Here is a 14,040-nt window from a genome sequence, read left to right on the forward strand (position 1 = left end):
ACTTAAATTGCTTTCAAAGAGCATTAGACAAATCCATGGAGGAGAGGGCTATCAATGGCTACTAGCCATGACAGCTGTGCTCTGCCTCCATGGCCAATGGCAGCAATGCTTCTGAATCCCAGTTGCTGGAAGCCTCAGGAGGGGAGAGGGCTCTTGTGCTCAAATCCTGCTTGCTGGCTTCTTCCCATTGGAGGAGCTGTTTGGCCACTGTGAGAACCCGAGGCTGGACTAGAAATGTTCTGTGGCTCACGAAAGCCCTCTCTGCACCTCCTGTCATGGCGAAGGTCTCTTTTGTTGGTGAATTTCTACTCAATATTGACCCAGAGTAGATTCCAACGTATAGTTAGCAAAGTAAAAACTTAAAACACGTTGCAGGATTCCCAAGAAAATAGACCAGAGACAATTAATATTGCATCCAGCAGAGCTTTACTGCTACTGAAGGCAAATGAGCATAATGGTCACAAACCCAATACATTCAGGATTTGCACAGTCCATAAGAAATCCAGTTGCAACAGACTTGACTTAAACTTAACAATAACTAATAATAAGACTAAAACCTTAACACGAAGCGTACTATATACAGAACACCACACCAGAAGGAAAGAGAGATAGAAAAGACTGAGACCCAGGCCTCACTATTATAGTCAGCATGACCTTGACAGAAAGATAACAGAACCAGTTTAAACCAGCTGTGCTCTGCTTCTCTGGAGGAATAACCCAAACATCATGAACCTTCTGCATGTTTCTTTCACACAGAGACGCTCCCTGAAGCTTCCAGAACCCTTTTGAATTTATTAGAATAGGAAAGATCAATACTCTCTGTACTAAGAAATGCAAGCTGACATCTTTCCCCTTCTTTCAGGAATGAATGCCCGAAGCCAGAACAAGGACTCCCTGGAGGGCGCCGTCTCTAACTCTCCAGATCCGAGTAAGAGCAGTGATGACAGGGTTGGGGAGGAGGAGGTTGGTCTGTGTAGATGAGGGCAAAAGCGAGAGAAGCACTTCCAGAGTCCCAAGGACTCACGATCGCCTCCAGTTCCTTTTGCTCCCTCTCTCCAAAGTGGTAAGTTTTGGGATAGGGCTTTCCTTCCATCTGGGATTTTCCCATACAGAAGCTGTGGGGACGCAGTCCCACCGAGGAAGGCTTCTGGTTGCTCAGTGACCGGATCTTCAGCTGTCGGGAACATCCCAGAATACAGTGGTGCCTCGCAAGACGAAATTAATTCGTTCCGCAAGTTTTTTCTTCTTGCGAGTTTTTCGTCTTGCGATGCACGGTTTCCCATAGGAATGCATTGAAAATCAATTAATGCGTTCCTAGGGAAACCGACTTCAGACCAGGTCCGGGGACAGTCTGTTCCCCGACCTCTTCTGAAGGCTGGGGGGGTGGGACAAGGGCTTTTCTTCCCACCCCCAGCATTTAAAAAAACCCTGGGACAGCGGAGGGCTTCTCCGCTGTCTGGGGCGATCTTAAAATGCTGGCCGGCGGCATTTTAAAATCGCCCCGGGACAGCGGAGGACTTCTCCGCTGTCCGGGGCGATTTAAAAGCCCCTGGGAAGGCAGGCAGGGGGGACAAAGACTTTTGCCCCCCGCCAGCCTTCAGAAGAGGTCCTGGACCTCTTCTGAAGGCGGGCGGGGGGCGAAAGTCTTTGCTCCCCCCCCCCGCCTGCCTTCAGAAGCCCTCCGGGACAGGCAGGCAAGGGGGAGCAAAGACTTTCGCCCCCCACCCGCCTTCAGAAGAGGTCCAGGACCTCTTCTGAAGGCGGGCGGGGGGCGAAAGTCTTTGCTCCCCCCGCCTGCCTTAAAAAGCCGTCGGGGACAGCGGAGAAACGCAGCGCGTTTCTCCGCTCTCCCAGGAAGGCAGGCAGGGGGGAGCAAAGACTTTTGCCCCCCACCCGCCTTCAGAAGAGGTCCAGGAAGGCAGGCAAGGGGGAGCAAAGACTTTCGCCCCCCGCCCGCCTTCAGAAGAGGTCCAGGGCCTCTTCTGAAGGCGGGCGGGGGGCGAAAGTCTTTGCTCCCCCCTGCCTGCCTTCCCGGGAGAGCGGAGAAACGCCGGGGCGATTTTAAACCCGCTGTCCCGGGTTTTTTTAAATGCTGCTGGGCGGCAGCGCTGCCACCCGGCAGCATTTTAAAATCGCCCCGGACAGCGGAGAAGTCCCCCGCTGTCCCGTGGTTTTTAAAAAACCTCTCCGCCCCCTGCCAGGCTTCGGAGCAGCCTTCCGAAGCCTGGCGGCGGGAGGAGGTCCGAGGACAGTGGGGAAGACGCGCTGTGCTTCCCCGCTGTCCCGGAGATTTCCCTATGGGCTTTCGTCTTGCGAAGGAAGCCCATAGGGAAATTCGTTTTGCGAAGCGCCTCCAAAACGGAAAACCCTTTCGTCTAGCGGGTTTTCCGTCTTGCGAGGCGTTTGTCTTGCGGGGCACCACTGTATTTGTCTGAGAGCGAGCAACACTAACCACAAGGTTTAAATAAATCTGCCTGGGTAAGGGAACTGGGGGACGCGGGTGGCGCTGTGGGTTAAACCACAGAGCCTAGGACTTGCCGATCAGAAGTTGGCAGTTCGAATCCTCGCGACGGGGTGAGCTCCCGTTGCTCGGTCCCTGCTCCTGCCAACCTAGCAGTTCGAAAGCATGTCAAAGTGCAAGTAGATAAATAGGTCCTGCTCCGGCGGGAAGGTAAATGGCGTTTCCGTGTGCTGCTGTGGTTCGCCAGAAGCGGCTTAGTCATGCTGGCCACATGACCCGGAAGCTGTACACCGGCTCCCTTGGCCAGTAAAGCGAGATGAGCACTGCAACCCCAGAGTCGGCCACGACTGGACCTAATGGTCAGGGGTCCCTTTACCTTTACTTTAAAGGAACTGGTGCAAAGGGTTGTTTGACTGTCTCCTCATTTACTATCTGTGAACCTTGAGCAGGGCAAATGTATTGTTAGACTAATGAATGTTGACCTGTGAGAAGTTGGGGGAGGCAGCATCCCCTGCCTGGGACCTTATCTTCCCCCGCTGGCACCCCGTCTGGGTTGCTGGGTTCACCGTGTCTTAATTCTAAGAACAGGGTGACATACTTAACTGGGTTTTCTGTTCCCGCATACAGGAAATCTTTCTCCTTGACACACTTGAGTGCTTTGATATTGAATCTTTTAGAAGGCAGACGTAATAAAGTTGCTGGACAGCCCTTGTAATAATGAAGAGGCAGTTTTACATCTCCTTTTCAAATGCAGTTTTTATTGAGGAGGCTTGGAAGTGAATGGAGAAAACTGCTCTACCCCCTTGCACATACTTTGCCAGGTTGCCCGTTCAGAGTCATTTGCGGGACTGTTTTATCGGAGGGCTGCGATTCTTCAATCACAGAGTCGATTGCAAAATTCTTAAATGGAAGGATTTTGCTTAGGCGGCCTATGATTGTTTTTCGCGTTTCCCCCTCAGAGAGCTGTGAGGCTCTTGCGAATTGCAGCCGTTTTGGGTGGAGACCAGAGCACAGTCTGTGCCCTGGGATGGAAAGAGGGAAGCTAGATTGCTCATGCTCTGGAACCTGAGTACAATTCCCACTCCACAACAAAAAACTTTGGTCCTAGGGCTTGATCTGCCTGCCATTAAAAAGTGGGTCTCCGTGTAAATTTGCCTTCTGTTTGGATTTATTGTGCCCATCTTCTGTGAACAATATCTGCCAAGCCCAGAGTGTCTTGCGAGGCTCACTCCGATGCAGGAATTTGCCCTTGATGGCTTAGCCTTGGAACATAGGTAGGACTTGAGGGAAGTCTCTGAGCATGTGTACAGTGCTTTTCCCTCATGGATGTGGGAACCAGCCCAAGTAGCTGCTCTGACAACCGTGGATGGCAGGAGATGAGTCCCAGGAACCCTCTCCGGGTGCAGATGCCATTCTCCCTTTAGATTGGCTTCTGTCTTTCGTGCTGTTGAGCCAGACTTACGCATCTTGAGTGTGGGAGAGAGCACTGTGGGGAAATGAGTCCCCCATCTTCGTCGTCTCCTTCTGCACCTGTCAGCTGGCTCAGAAGGTGCAAAGAATGTCCTGCCCTGGCCACTAGGCTGGGGATGCAGAGGGGCTTTTGGCCGAGAGGAGTCTTTGATGCAGCCCGTGCCCAGAGTGTGGAGCAACTGGCGGCTTTGATCCTGTGAGCTCTGCTTCCTTGGGAAGCTTCTCCCCTTTTAGGGCAAATGGGGGGGCACTGCGCCACCAGCCATATCCTCCCAAGTCTGCCTGCCTTCTTAGTGGGTGGCTCTGCCTGCCTTTGGCCTGGGTGCCTCCTACCACTGGCCTCCCTGCCAGTTCCACCCACTGGCAAGGGTCACCCCAGCAAGATCCCCCTTTTCACTATTCCCGCAGATCCCTTCTTACCTCCCTGTGCTGCTCATTCTTTCCTTTTAAATTTTTTCCCGTGCTTCCTTTTCCTGCTGCTGCTGCTGCTGCTGCTGCTGCTGCTCTAATGAGTGTGCAACTTCTGCTGGGTGTAGGCCGCTCTGCTGCCCTCTCTTAGCCCTCCTCTCTTTCTCTGGCACTTTGACACAGGAGGAGAAGGGTCTTCTCCCTCTCCTGTTCTGGGCTTGGAATACGGGTGTTGTCCTGCACTTCTTCATTCATTCGCCTTGGGATGCTTTTAATAGCTGTTGTTGTTTTTTTAATTCCTGCAGCTGCTGTATTGATTCGAGTTTACAAATCGAAAGGCGAATTGAACTGTTACTTAACTTTATTTTTATTCCCAGTTGCATGATGGGAGTGAATCGGCATGGCCACTGTGTTGTTTAACAAACTCTGTCTTTCTTTCCCTACCTTCCTCCCCTCTTCCTCGACCCTTCCTCCCACCTCATTTTCCCATCCTGAACATTTTTCATTCTCCTGCCCCATGCAAATCTATCTTTTTCTTTTTCTTTTTCTTTTTCTTTTTCTTTCTTTCTTTCTTTCTTTCTTTCTTTCTTTCTTTCTTTCTTTCTTTCTTCCTTCCTTCCTTCCTTCCTTCCTTCCTTCCTTCCTTCCTTCCTTCCTTCCTTCCTTCCCTTTTCCCATTTTTTGCTTCTGTGGCACTTTATTCTCCTCCTCCTCCTCCTCCTCCTCCTCTCTTTTTCTCTCTCCTTCCTCCCTCGCACTGATGCCCAACCCACCCCCATTGCCTTCCGCCCGGTGACGAAACGAGGCAGTTCTGACGCTGTCTGCTCCCCCCGTAGTGCCAGGCTTCTGTTGTACAGTCGGGGTGGACTGGAAGTCTCTTACCACGCCCGCCTGCCTCCCCCTCACCACGGATTATTTCCCGGACCGCCAGAGCCTTCAGAACGACTACACCGAAGGGTGCTATGACCTGCTGCCCGAAGCAGATCTGGACAGGTACGCTTACCCTGTGGCTGAAATCGGAGAGCTGTCCCTGTCCCATTGGGTGCTTTGGGATGTTGAACTGGCTGGGCTAGGCTGGGCCTGGCCACCAGTGGCTGGAGAAATGGCAAGTAATTGGGAGGGCAGGGGGGTCACTGCCAGACCAGCTTCTTCCAGGTAGCGCCCCTGGTGGGGAACATGAGAAGAGCCCTGCTGAATCAGGCCCATGGCCCATCTAGTCCAGCCTCCTGCCCTCACAGTGGCCAACTAGATGCCTTCTTCTGGGAAACCCCACAAGCAGGACTTGAACAACAAGAGCCCTCTCCCCTCCTGGGGAGGCAGAACAAAGCTGTCATGACTAGGAACTGCCAGTAGTCCTCTCCCCAACAAATTTGCCCAATCCTCTTTACCCCCCCAAATTTTTTTATTCACTTTATAACACAAATAAACAATACAAATGTGAAGATTTTTATGGTAAAAGTAAGTGTGATAAAGGGACGTGGATGGTGCTGTGGGTTAAACCACAGAGCCTAGGACTTGCCAATCAGAAGGTTGATGGTTCGAATCCCTGCAACGGGGTGAGCTCCCATTGCTTGGTCCCTGCTCCTGCCCACCTAGCAGTTCGAAAGCACGTCAAAGTGCAAGTAGATAAAGAGGTACCGCTCCAGCGGGAAGGTAAACGGCGTTTCCATGCGCTGCTCTGGTTCGCCAGAAGCGGCTTAGTCATGCTGGCCACGTGACCCGGAAGCTGTACGCCGGCTCCCTTAGCCAGTAAAGCGAGATGAGTGCCGCAACCCCAGAGTCGGTCACAACTGGACCTAATGGTCCCTTTACCCTTTAAGTGTGATAAAAAAATGGTTAAAAATTATGATACATGAAACTGCTAAAGATGAGGTAAAATGAAAATCAGACAGGTGGGACTTGGGGAAGCTCACCTAACAATGTTTAGAAAAAATAAGGATAAGACAATAATTTGTTTGTATGCCCAATCCTCTTTTAAAGCCATCCAAAGTGGCGGCCATCACTGCCTCCCGTGGCGGCAAATTCCACAGTGCAGCTATGCGCTGTGTAAAGGAAGACTTCCTGAATCTTCCAGCCTCCCCCTTCATGCAGATAGCCGTCTGGTTGGCTGCTGTGGGAAGAGGGTGGTGCCTGGTTGCCTGCCTGAGGTAGGGACAACTCACTGCCTGCCTTTTCCCTTCTCAGGAGGGACGAGGAAGGTGTGCAGATGACGGCCCAGCAAGTGTTTGAGGAGTTCATATGCCAGAGGCTCATGCAGGGCTACCAGCTCATTGTGCAAAGCAAGCCTCAGAAGCCGCCTGCAGCCGTCCAGCCGCCTCTCAGCAGCAGCCCCTTGTACAGCAGAGGTGAGAGCCTGCCCAAGACCCTCTCTTCTTCCTCCTCCTCCTTCTCCTCCTCCATTTTAAGGAGGGAGATTAATGAGTTCAGATTAGCCCTTGGTTGACTTGGAAATGCAGTTGAGCAATGGTGGGAGACCAGCCCTCTTCCCAGGCTATGCCTGTGCAACACCCCTCACCAGCCTTGCTTTGCACCCTCCTGGAATGTTTTTGCCTGGCTGGGATGTGTCATTGAACTCCAATTTTGTCTCTGGCTTGCCGGATGGAGGGGAGAGATGTTGGCGGTGCATGCATGTGTAGAAAGCAGCCTACTGTACGAAGTTAAAATGCTTTTATGTTTTTATTGCTGCAAACCACTTTGAGATATATATATATTTACGATACCCTTCCTACACACCAGGCCTCGTGTCTCGAATCCGGGCTGAAGAGGAGGACCAGTACTGGCTGAGCATGGGCCGCACCTTCCACAAAGTGATATTGAAGGACAAAATCATTACCGTCACTCGGTATTTGCCAAAGTGAGTAACTTTGGCAGCCTTAGATCAGGAGTGAGGGACCCTTTTTGGCTCTGTGGGCCAGAATCCATCCTTCCTTCCTTCTGTCAAATCTGATTCAGAGGTGGGTTGTACCACCCACCCGTCAGAATCCCTTGCGTGAGGTTTCCAGGTTCAGGAACCATAGCGCAAGGGGCGTTGTGAGCCATACACTTCACAAGCCTCCCACGCTTTTCCTTTCCCTCTTGGATGATGGAACAAGTCCCTCTCCTACAAGGCACAATGTTTGGTTCGTTATATATAGGGGGCAAGGTAATCTTCTGAGTATTGATCTTCAGATGGAACTCCAGGGCCAATGTGGACTAGCTGCTTGGCTTTAAAAAATATGAAAACAAAAAAGCTTGTGGGTTTGAGCTGCCAAGGTTTTCTCTGTTCTCTTTAGGTATCCGTATGAATCAGCCCAGATAAACTACACCTACAGCCTGTGCCCTTCCCACTCTGACTCTGAGTTTGTTTCTTGCTGGGTTGAGTTTTCCCATGAGAGGTTAGAGGAATACAAGTGGAATTACCTGGACCAGTACATCTGCTCTGCAGGATCAGAGGATTTCAGGTAAGTGCTGAGCAGCCTTCAGTGACCTGGTGCTCTCCAGGCACGTTGGAAATTCACCAGTCACATTTTGCACCTGGCTACTGGCCACTTGCGACCAAGTGAAGATGCCTGAGTGCCAGGATGGTGCCTGACGTCTCCACCATCTGGAGGTGCATGCCTGGGGATCCTTGGATTTTCCTTGTTTTCACACACGTAACAACACATCCTATAGAATTCTACCTGTGATATTTTATCTGCATGATCGGAACAAATTTCAGGAACCAAAACGTTGCATTGAAAAATACGACTTTTGAGCCATCTGGCCACAAAATGGCAACAAGACATTCTGTTTCAGCAACTGTAACCCTGGTTTAAGGAGACATTTGGTACCTGGCTTATATATCTTGAGTTTTTAACACTGATCTCCAGCTGTGTTCAATATCAGTTCCTCAGAAGAATAGGATGAACTCCTAAAGCAACATAAAAGTGTTTCTTTTGATACTTTTAGGCTTGTTTTCTCCTAGTTATTTGGGCAATTTGTCTATGTCTGGCTGGCTGCTCCCTATATTGCATGGAAAACTTGTGTTGGATTTGTGTGTGTTCTGGTTGTGACTGCTCTGCATCTTTTTTTAATGTAACAGATTTATTTGGCTGTGTGTTTATTTTTTTAAAAAAAGAAGCCCACAACTCTGGTCTCCAGAGTGTGGCAGCAACCCAATACAGCTGCTGCAGCTCCTGCATCAAGCTTGAGAAGGAGATGCTTCAATGAGGATCTTCTTGTGTGCAACCAGAGGGAGCCATGTTGACCTCTGGGCTGCAGGCTGGCCAGCAGCTCCTTTGCATGGTTGCCCCACGTGGCCAGGAAGCATCCCCTCCTGGCACCCAAACTCTGAAGTAGCATGAGAGTTTGGCTCCTCCTTTTCTGCCAGGCTGCAAGGGGTGAGCACAGATGGGCAGGAAGAGGTGTAGAAATCTGTAAAATATGTTTGCAAGGTTGGTTGACTGATACTTAACTCAATTTGAGCAGCTTGGCAGATGTTTGCCGTACATGACACAGAATCAGAAAATTTTAGAATTGGGAAGGGTCATCCTGCAAGGCAGCAATCATGGCCAAAGAATCCCTGACAGATGGCCATCCAACTTCTTGTTTAAAAACCTCCAGTGAAGGAGAGTCCACCACCTTCCAAGGGAGCCTGTTCCAGTGTCGAATGTCTCTCACCATCTGGAAGTTCTTCCTAATCTTTAGTTGGAATCTCCTTTACAGTGGTACCTCGGGTTACAGACGCTTCAGGTTACAGATGCTTCAGGTTACAGACTCCGCTAACCCAGAAATAGTACCTCAGGTTAAGAACTTTGCTTCAGGATGAGAACAGAAATCGTGTGGTGGCGGCGGGAGGCCCCATTAGCTAAAGTGGTACCTCAGGTTAAGAACAGTTTCAGGTTAAGAACGGACCTCCAGAACAAATTAAGTTTTTAACCCAAAGTACCACTGTAATTGTATGGATGCGGGTGGCGCTGTGGGTAAAAGCCTCAGCGCCTAGGGCTTGCCGATCGAAAGGTCGGCGGTTCGAATCCCCGTGGCGGGGTGCGCTCCCATTGCTCGGTCCCAGCGCCTGCCAACCTAGCAGTTCGAAAGCACTCCCGGGTGCAAGTAGATAAATAGGGACCGTTTACTAGCGGGAAGGTAAACAGCGTTTCCGTGTGCGGCTCTGGCTCGCCAGAGCAGCGATGTCACGCTGGCCACGTGACCCGGAAGTGTCTGCGGACAGCGCTGGCCCCCGGCCTCTTGAGTGAGATGAGCGCACAACCCTAGAGTCTGTCAAGAATGGCCCGTACGGGCAGGGGTACCTTTACCTTTACTTTACCACTGTAATTATCCAAAGACATACGCATATTATGATTCCCACGTGTTTCTCCACCCCACCCCCCTTGGCTTCCCCCCAGTCTCATTGAGTCGCTGAAATTCTGGCGGACTCGCTTCCTGCTGCTGCCGGCCTGCATCAGTGCCACGAAGCGCATCATGGAGGGCGAGGCGCACTGCGACGTCTACGGGGGCAAGGCTCGCTCGGACGAGGAGGAGTGGCAGCTCCTGGATGGCTTCATCCGCTTTGTGGAGGGGCTGAACCGCATCCGCAGGCGCCACCGGTCGGACCGGATGATCCGGGTGAGCCGGTGACCTGAGCCAGCGCTCTGTGAATTTTTGTGGGCCCGTTCACACATTCTGCAAGGTGTATCTAGACCTTGTGGCCAGCGTGCTGACTTTTGGCAGGGAGCTGATGCCAGCCCCAGCTCCCTCACAAGCCTACTTGCTCTTGTTGCTCGTCAGTCTTTGTTCCATTCACGCTTTTTCTCTGCACCCTTGCCAGATTTTAATTCTCATGGGAGTCAAACAGCTATAAAACTGATGTAACAAGTTCCTAGTGGAGACTGAACTGAGGACCTTGATATTGTATGTGGGCTGGAACTGGTCTGTGACCGAAATAATAAAATTCATTCATGAGCTAAGGAGGGATTTTTCTAATCACAGTCCTACAGTTGAAGAGCTACTGAAATGTCATGTGACTTAATACCTGTGGCTCCATGGTAGAGTACAGGCCTCTCCCCACAACGTGGGAGTTACATTCCCAGGTAACGCACATGTGCATGAAATTGCGTATAGTGGGGAACAGCCTCTAAAAAGCCCGGAAACATGCTCTAAACCTCTGGAAACCCTTGAAAAAAACCCTTTTAAAAACCAGCAGCACTTACCAGACTGGCACGAATCACTCCCTACAAACCATTCTCAAATTCCCAACTCTCCACAGGCCTCAAAGGTCAGTGCAAAGGCTTATGGGATTGAAATTGCCAAGGCTAGCCATTTCCCCGCTCTTTTTGCACCATTTTGCAGTTTAAACCGATTAATGATTTCCCAGTGCTGCACGTATGCATGGCCGCATGCGAGTCAAACACACGTAACTGGGGAGACTCCTGTACCGGCTCTGCATTCAGAAAGTCCCAGGTTCAGTCTCTGTTGGCATCTCCAGATTCCCTGCCTTAAAGACTAAGGAACCACTGCCAGCCAGTGTAGGGAGTACTGAGCTAGCCAGACCAATACTCTTGACTTAGTATAAGTCAGATTATGATGTTCTTCTCTCTGTGTTTCCCCCTCTTCCCTTTCCATTGCCCCCCAATGATCCCTTTCCATTTAGAAAGGGACCACTATGAAAGGCTTGCAGATGGCGGGTCCGCTTTCCGCTCATTCTTTGGAACCGTCCGGGCCTCCCCCTCTGGGTAAGAAGGGGACCTCTGCGCTCTCGGCTCTGCTGGAGATGGAAGCCAGCCAAAAGTGAGTTGGGACACTGAGCAATGTGTTGAGTGTCATGATTTTTTTTAAAAATAGTTTTTATTAAGAATTTCAAAATAACAAATTATCAAAAACATATCATCTTCATTTCCCCCCTCCCCAAGAAAAATCCTCCCTCCCACCCACCTCCAGACTTCCCTCAGCTTTTCTCTCCGGTTTTTCAACACATATTATTCTCTGCATATTATAAAATTGTAAAGATCCTTAAATTATTTCTCTGTTAGGTTAACAATAATAAATTTATGTATGTTTATTCAAAGAGTGTCATGAATTCTACTCGTATTGATCCAGAGCAAATTTCAGCGTATAATTAGCAGAGTAAAATCTAAAACACGTTGCTGGATTCCCAAAGGCATAGACCAGAGGCAATTAATATTCCATCCAGCAGAGCTTTACTGCTACTGGAAGGCAAATGAGCATAACGGTCACAAATCCAATACATTCAGGATTGGCACTGTCCATAAGAAATCCAGTTGCAGCAGTATGCTGCAACTTAACAATAACTTATAATAAGACTAAAACCTTAACACTAAGCATACTATATACAGAACACAACACCAGAAGGAAAGAGAGATAGAAAAGAGTGAATCCCAGGCTCCTTCTGGCCTTATTATTTATAGTCAGCATAACCTTGACAGAAAGAGATAACAGAACCAGTTTAAACCAGCTGTGCTCAGCTTCTCTGAAGGACTAACCCAAACATCATGAACCTTCTGCTTGTTTCTAGGCAGAATAGTGTCAGCTAGAAACTTCCAGCTTGCACCTGTTTGTATCATGCAGAGAAGCTTCCAGAACCCTCTTGAATTAATTAGAATAGGAAAGATCTCTCCACATCAGATCAATACTTTCTGAACCAGAGCAACCGACGTGACTTTGTGCAACAGGCCACATTCTGCACAGAAACACACATGCAGGTTGAAATGGTCGAGTGGGCAGCCAAACTGTTTTCTTGTGGTTACTGCCCGCAAATAAGAAGTGTGAGTTCATCCCTCCGTTCTGCCTGCACTTTCTTCTCCAGGACCCTGGGAGAGCAGCAGGCGGCGGCAGCAGTAGCAGCACTTGCTGGGAAGAGCTCCAGCCAGCCAGCCGAGAACAGCAGCAGCATGGCCATGACACCGACGTATGTGGACAGTCCACGCAAGGTAAGGACACGGCCTCTGGGGCTTGGTTTCAAAGAGGCCACGTTTGCCCCGTGCATGTTGCTGGCATGGACCCATCTGCTAACTCTTCCGGCCGAGCTGTAGCCTCACTCGCTCCATGCGGGGTCATGACTCTGTTGTCTGTGTGAGGGAATTCCAGAGGGTTTGACCACACCGTCCAGGAAAGCATAAAGAGACATACAGTGGTACTTCGGATTACATACGCTTCAGGTTACATACACTTCAGGTTACAGACTCCGCTAACCCAGAAATAGTACCTCGGGTTAAGAACTTTGCTTCAGGATGAGAACAGAAATTGCGCCACGGCGGCACAGCAGCGGGAGGCCCCATTAGCTAAAGTGGTGCTTCAGGTTAAGAACAGTTTCAGGTTAAGAACGGACCTCTGGAACAAATTAAGCACGTAACCAGAGGTACCACTGTAATGAGGAATCTTGAGTGGTGTCTGTAACAGCTTCTGGTTTGGATGACTTTAAAGTGGGGTTCATCCCGTTCACTGAGAATAATACCATCAGCAGCTGCAAGCCAGTGATAGCTGTGCTCTCCCTCCTCTGTCAGAAGCAGTATACTGGGGAACCACAAGTGGGGAGAGCACTGCTACGTTCAGGTCCTGCTTGCGGTTGTCTTCCTTTTGGACTAGATGGGCCATTGGCCTGATCCAGCAGGCTCTTCTTGTGTTCTTACATGTGTACGTAGCCTTGTGCAAACGAGTGTCCGTGAGGAACTATTTGCAGCCCTTCCGCTTCAGCAGAATCCATCCAGTCCCTTGGGCCTGGTCCAGCTGCTGTGTTTTTGTTTTGGTTTTACACTGGCTTCTTCAAAACTTAACAAAAACACGGGTGGACGGGGAGTTTCTCTGGGTCAGCCAGGCTACCTGGATTTATGCATCCTTTAAAGGAGAGAGGGTGAAGGTGTGAAATAGGGAGCTGGTTTGGAAAAGACGTCGGACGGCCGTCCTCCCAAGCCTTTGTAAATGTTTGCCATGCTGAAGGGCCTTTGCATTGGTGTTTCATTGTGATCTATCGGCTGTGCGGAGCACTTAACCAGGTTGAAATTAAAATAAGCTGAATGTGCTGACATTCTATACCTTTTCTGATAACATCGTCGGCCTGGATAGCTCAGTTGGTTAGAGCGTGGTGGTGCCAGGGTTGCAGGTTCGATCTCCATATGGCAGTGGTGGCCAAACTTGGCCCTCCAGCTGTTTTGGAACTACAGTTCCCATCATCCCTGGCCACTGGTCCTGTTAGCTAGGGATGATGGGAGTTGTAGTCCAAAAACAGCTGTAGGGCCAAGTTTGGCCACCACTGCCATATGGGTACAGCTGCATAGTCCTGCAATACAGGGCACTGGACTAGATGATCCTCAGGGTCCCTTCCATTTCTGCAATTCTGTGATTCTATGAAGGGCAGAGGATTGGAGCTCTTGGGAGTGCATCTTCATTATTATCCCAGTATTGCAGAGAATGGGCTGAAGCTGTAGCCTTGCTTCTGCTGTCAACTGGCAAAGTAGCCTCAGGCAAGGTTTAAGATGGAGTTAATGCAGTTCCCATGCTTAGTCACACCACGCTAGGAGTCACCTTGGCTCTTAAGACCCAGGTTGCGTATCTAGGAAACTGCTGCACCAAGAAAGGCATTAGATGGGCCGTCATGGAGCAAAGGCCTCTCCTGATCACATGTAAAAAAAACCTGGAAAGTCTCCACCCTCCCAGTGAAACTGAGAAATAAAGTTATGCATGGCAAGGAGAGATTCTGCAACTCACAGACATACAGTGAAACTGAATGT

General features: G+C 50.0%; 1 protein-coding gene across 6 annotated transcripts in view; it reads left to right on the forward strand.

The window, feature by feature from the left end:
- Positions 1 to 14,040, forward strand: part of DEPDC5 (DEP domain containing 5, GATOR1 subcomplex subunit) — a 52,357-nt gene that overhangs the window by 23,335 nt on the left and 14,982 nt on the right. For 4 of the 6 annotated variants that reach the window (XM_028710046.2, XM_028710048.2, XM_028710047.2 and 1 more), the window contains exons 25-32: positions 863 to 928; positions 5,149 to 5,332; positions 6,524 to 6,684; positions 7,076 to 7,193; positions 7,612 to 7,779; positions 9,703 to 9,922; positions 10,947 to 11,083; positions 12,120 to 12,243. In XM_028710046.2, coding sequence (XP_028565879.2) covers positions 863 to 928; positions 5,149 to 5,332; positions 6,524 to 6,684; positions 7,076 to 7,193; positions 7,612 to 7,779; positions 9,703 to 9,922; positions 10,947 to 11,083; positions 12,120 to 12,243 — 1,178 coding nt within the window. The remainder of the gene's footprint in view (positions 1 to 862; positions 929 to 5,148; positions 5,333 to 6,523; positions 6,685 to 7,075; positions 7,194 to 7,611; positions 7,780 to 9,702; positions 9,923 to 10,946; positions 11,084 to 12,119; positions 12,244 to 14,040) is intronic. The other 2 variants (XM_077920043.1, XM_077920045.1) reach the window with 1 other exon arrangement.

Source organism: Podarcis muralis, chromosome 16 (assembly GCF_964188315.1).
Source record: "Podarcis muralis chromosome 16, rPodMur119.hap1.1, whole genome shotgun sequence".
Lineage (NCBI taxonomy): Eukaryota > Metazoa > Chordata > Lepidosauria > Squamata > Lacertidae > Podarcis > Podarcis muralis.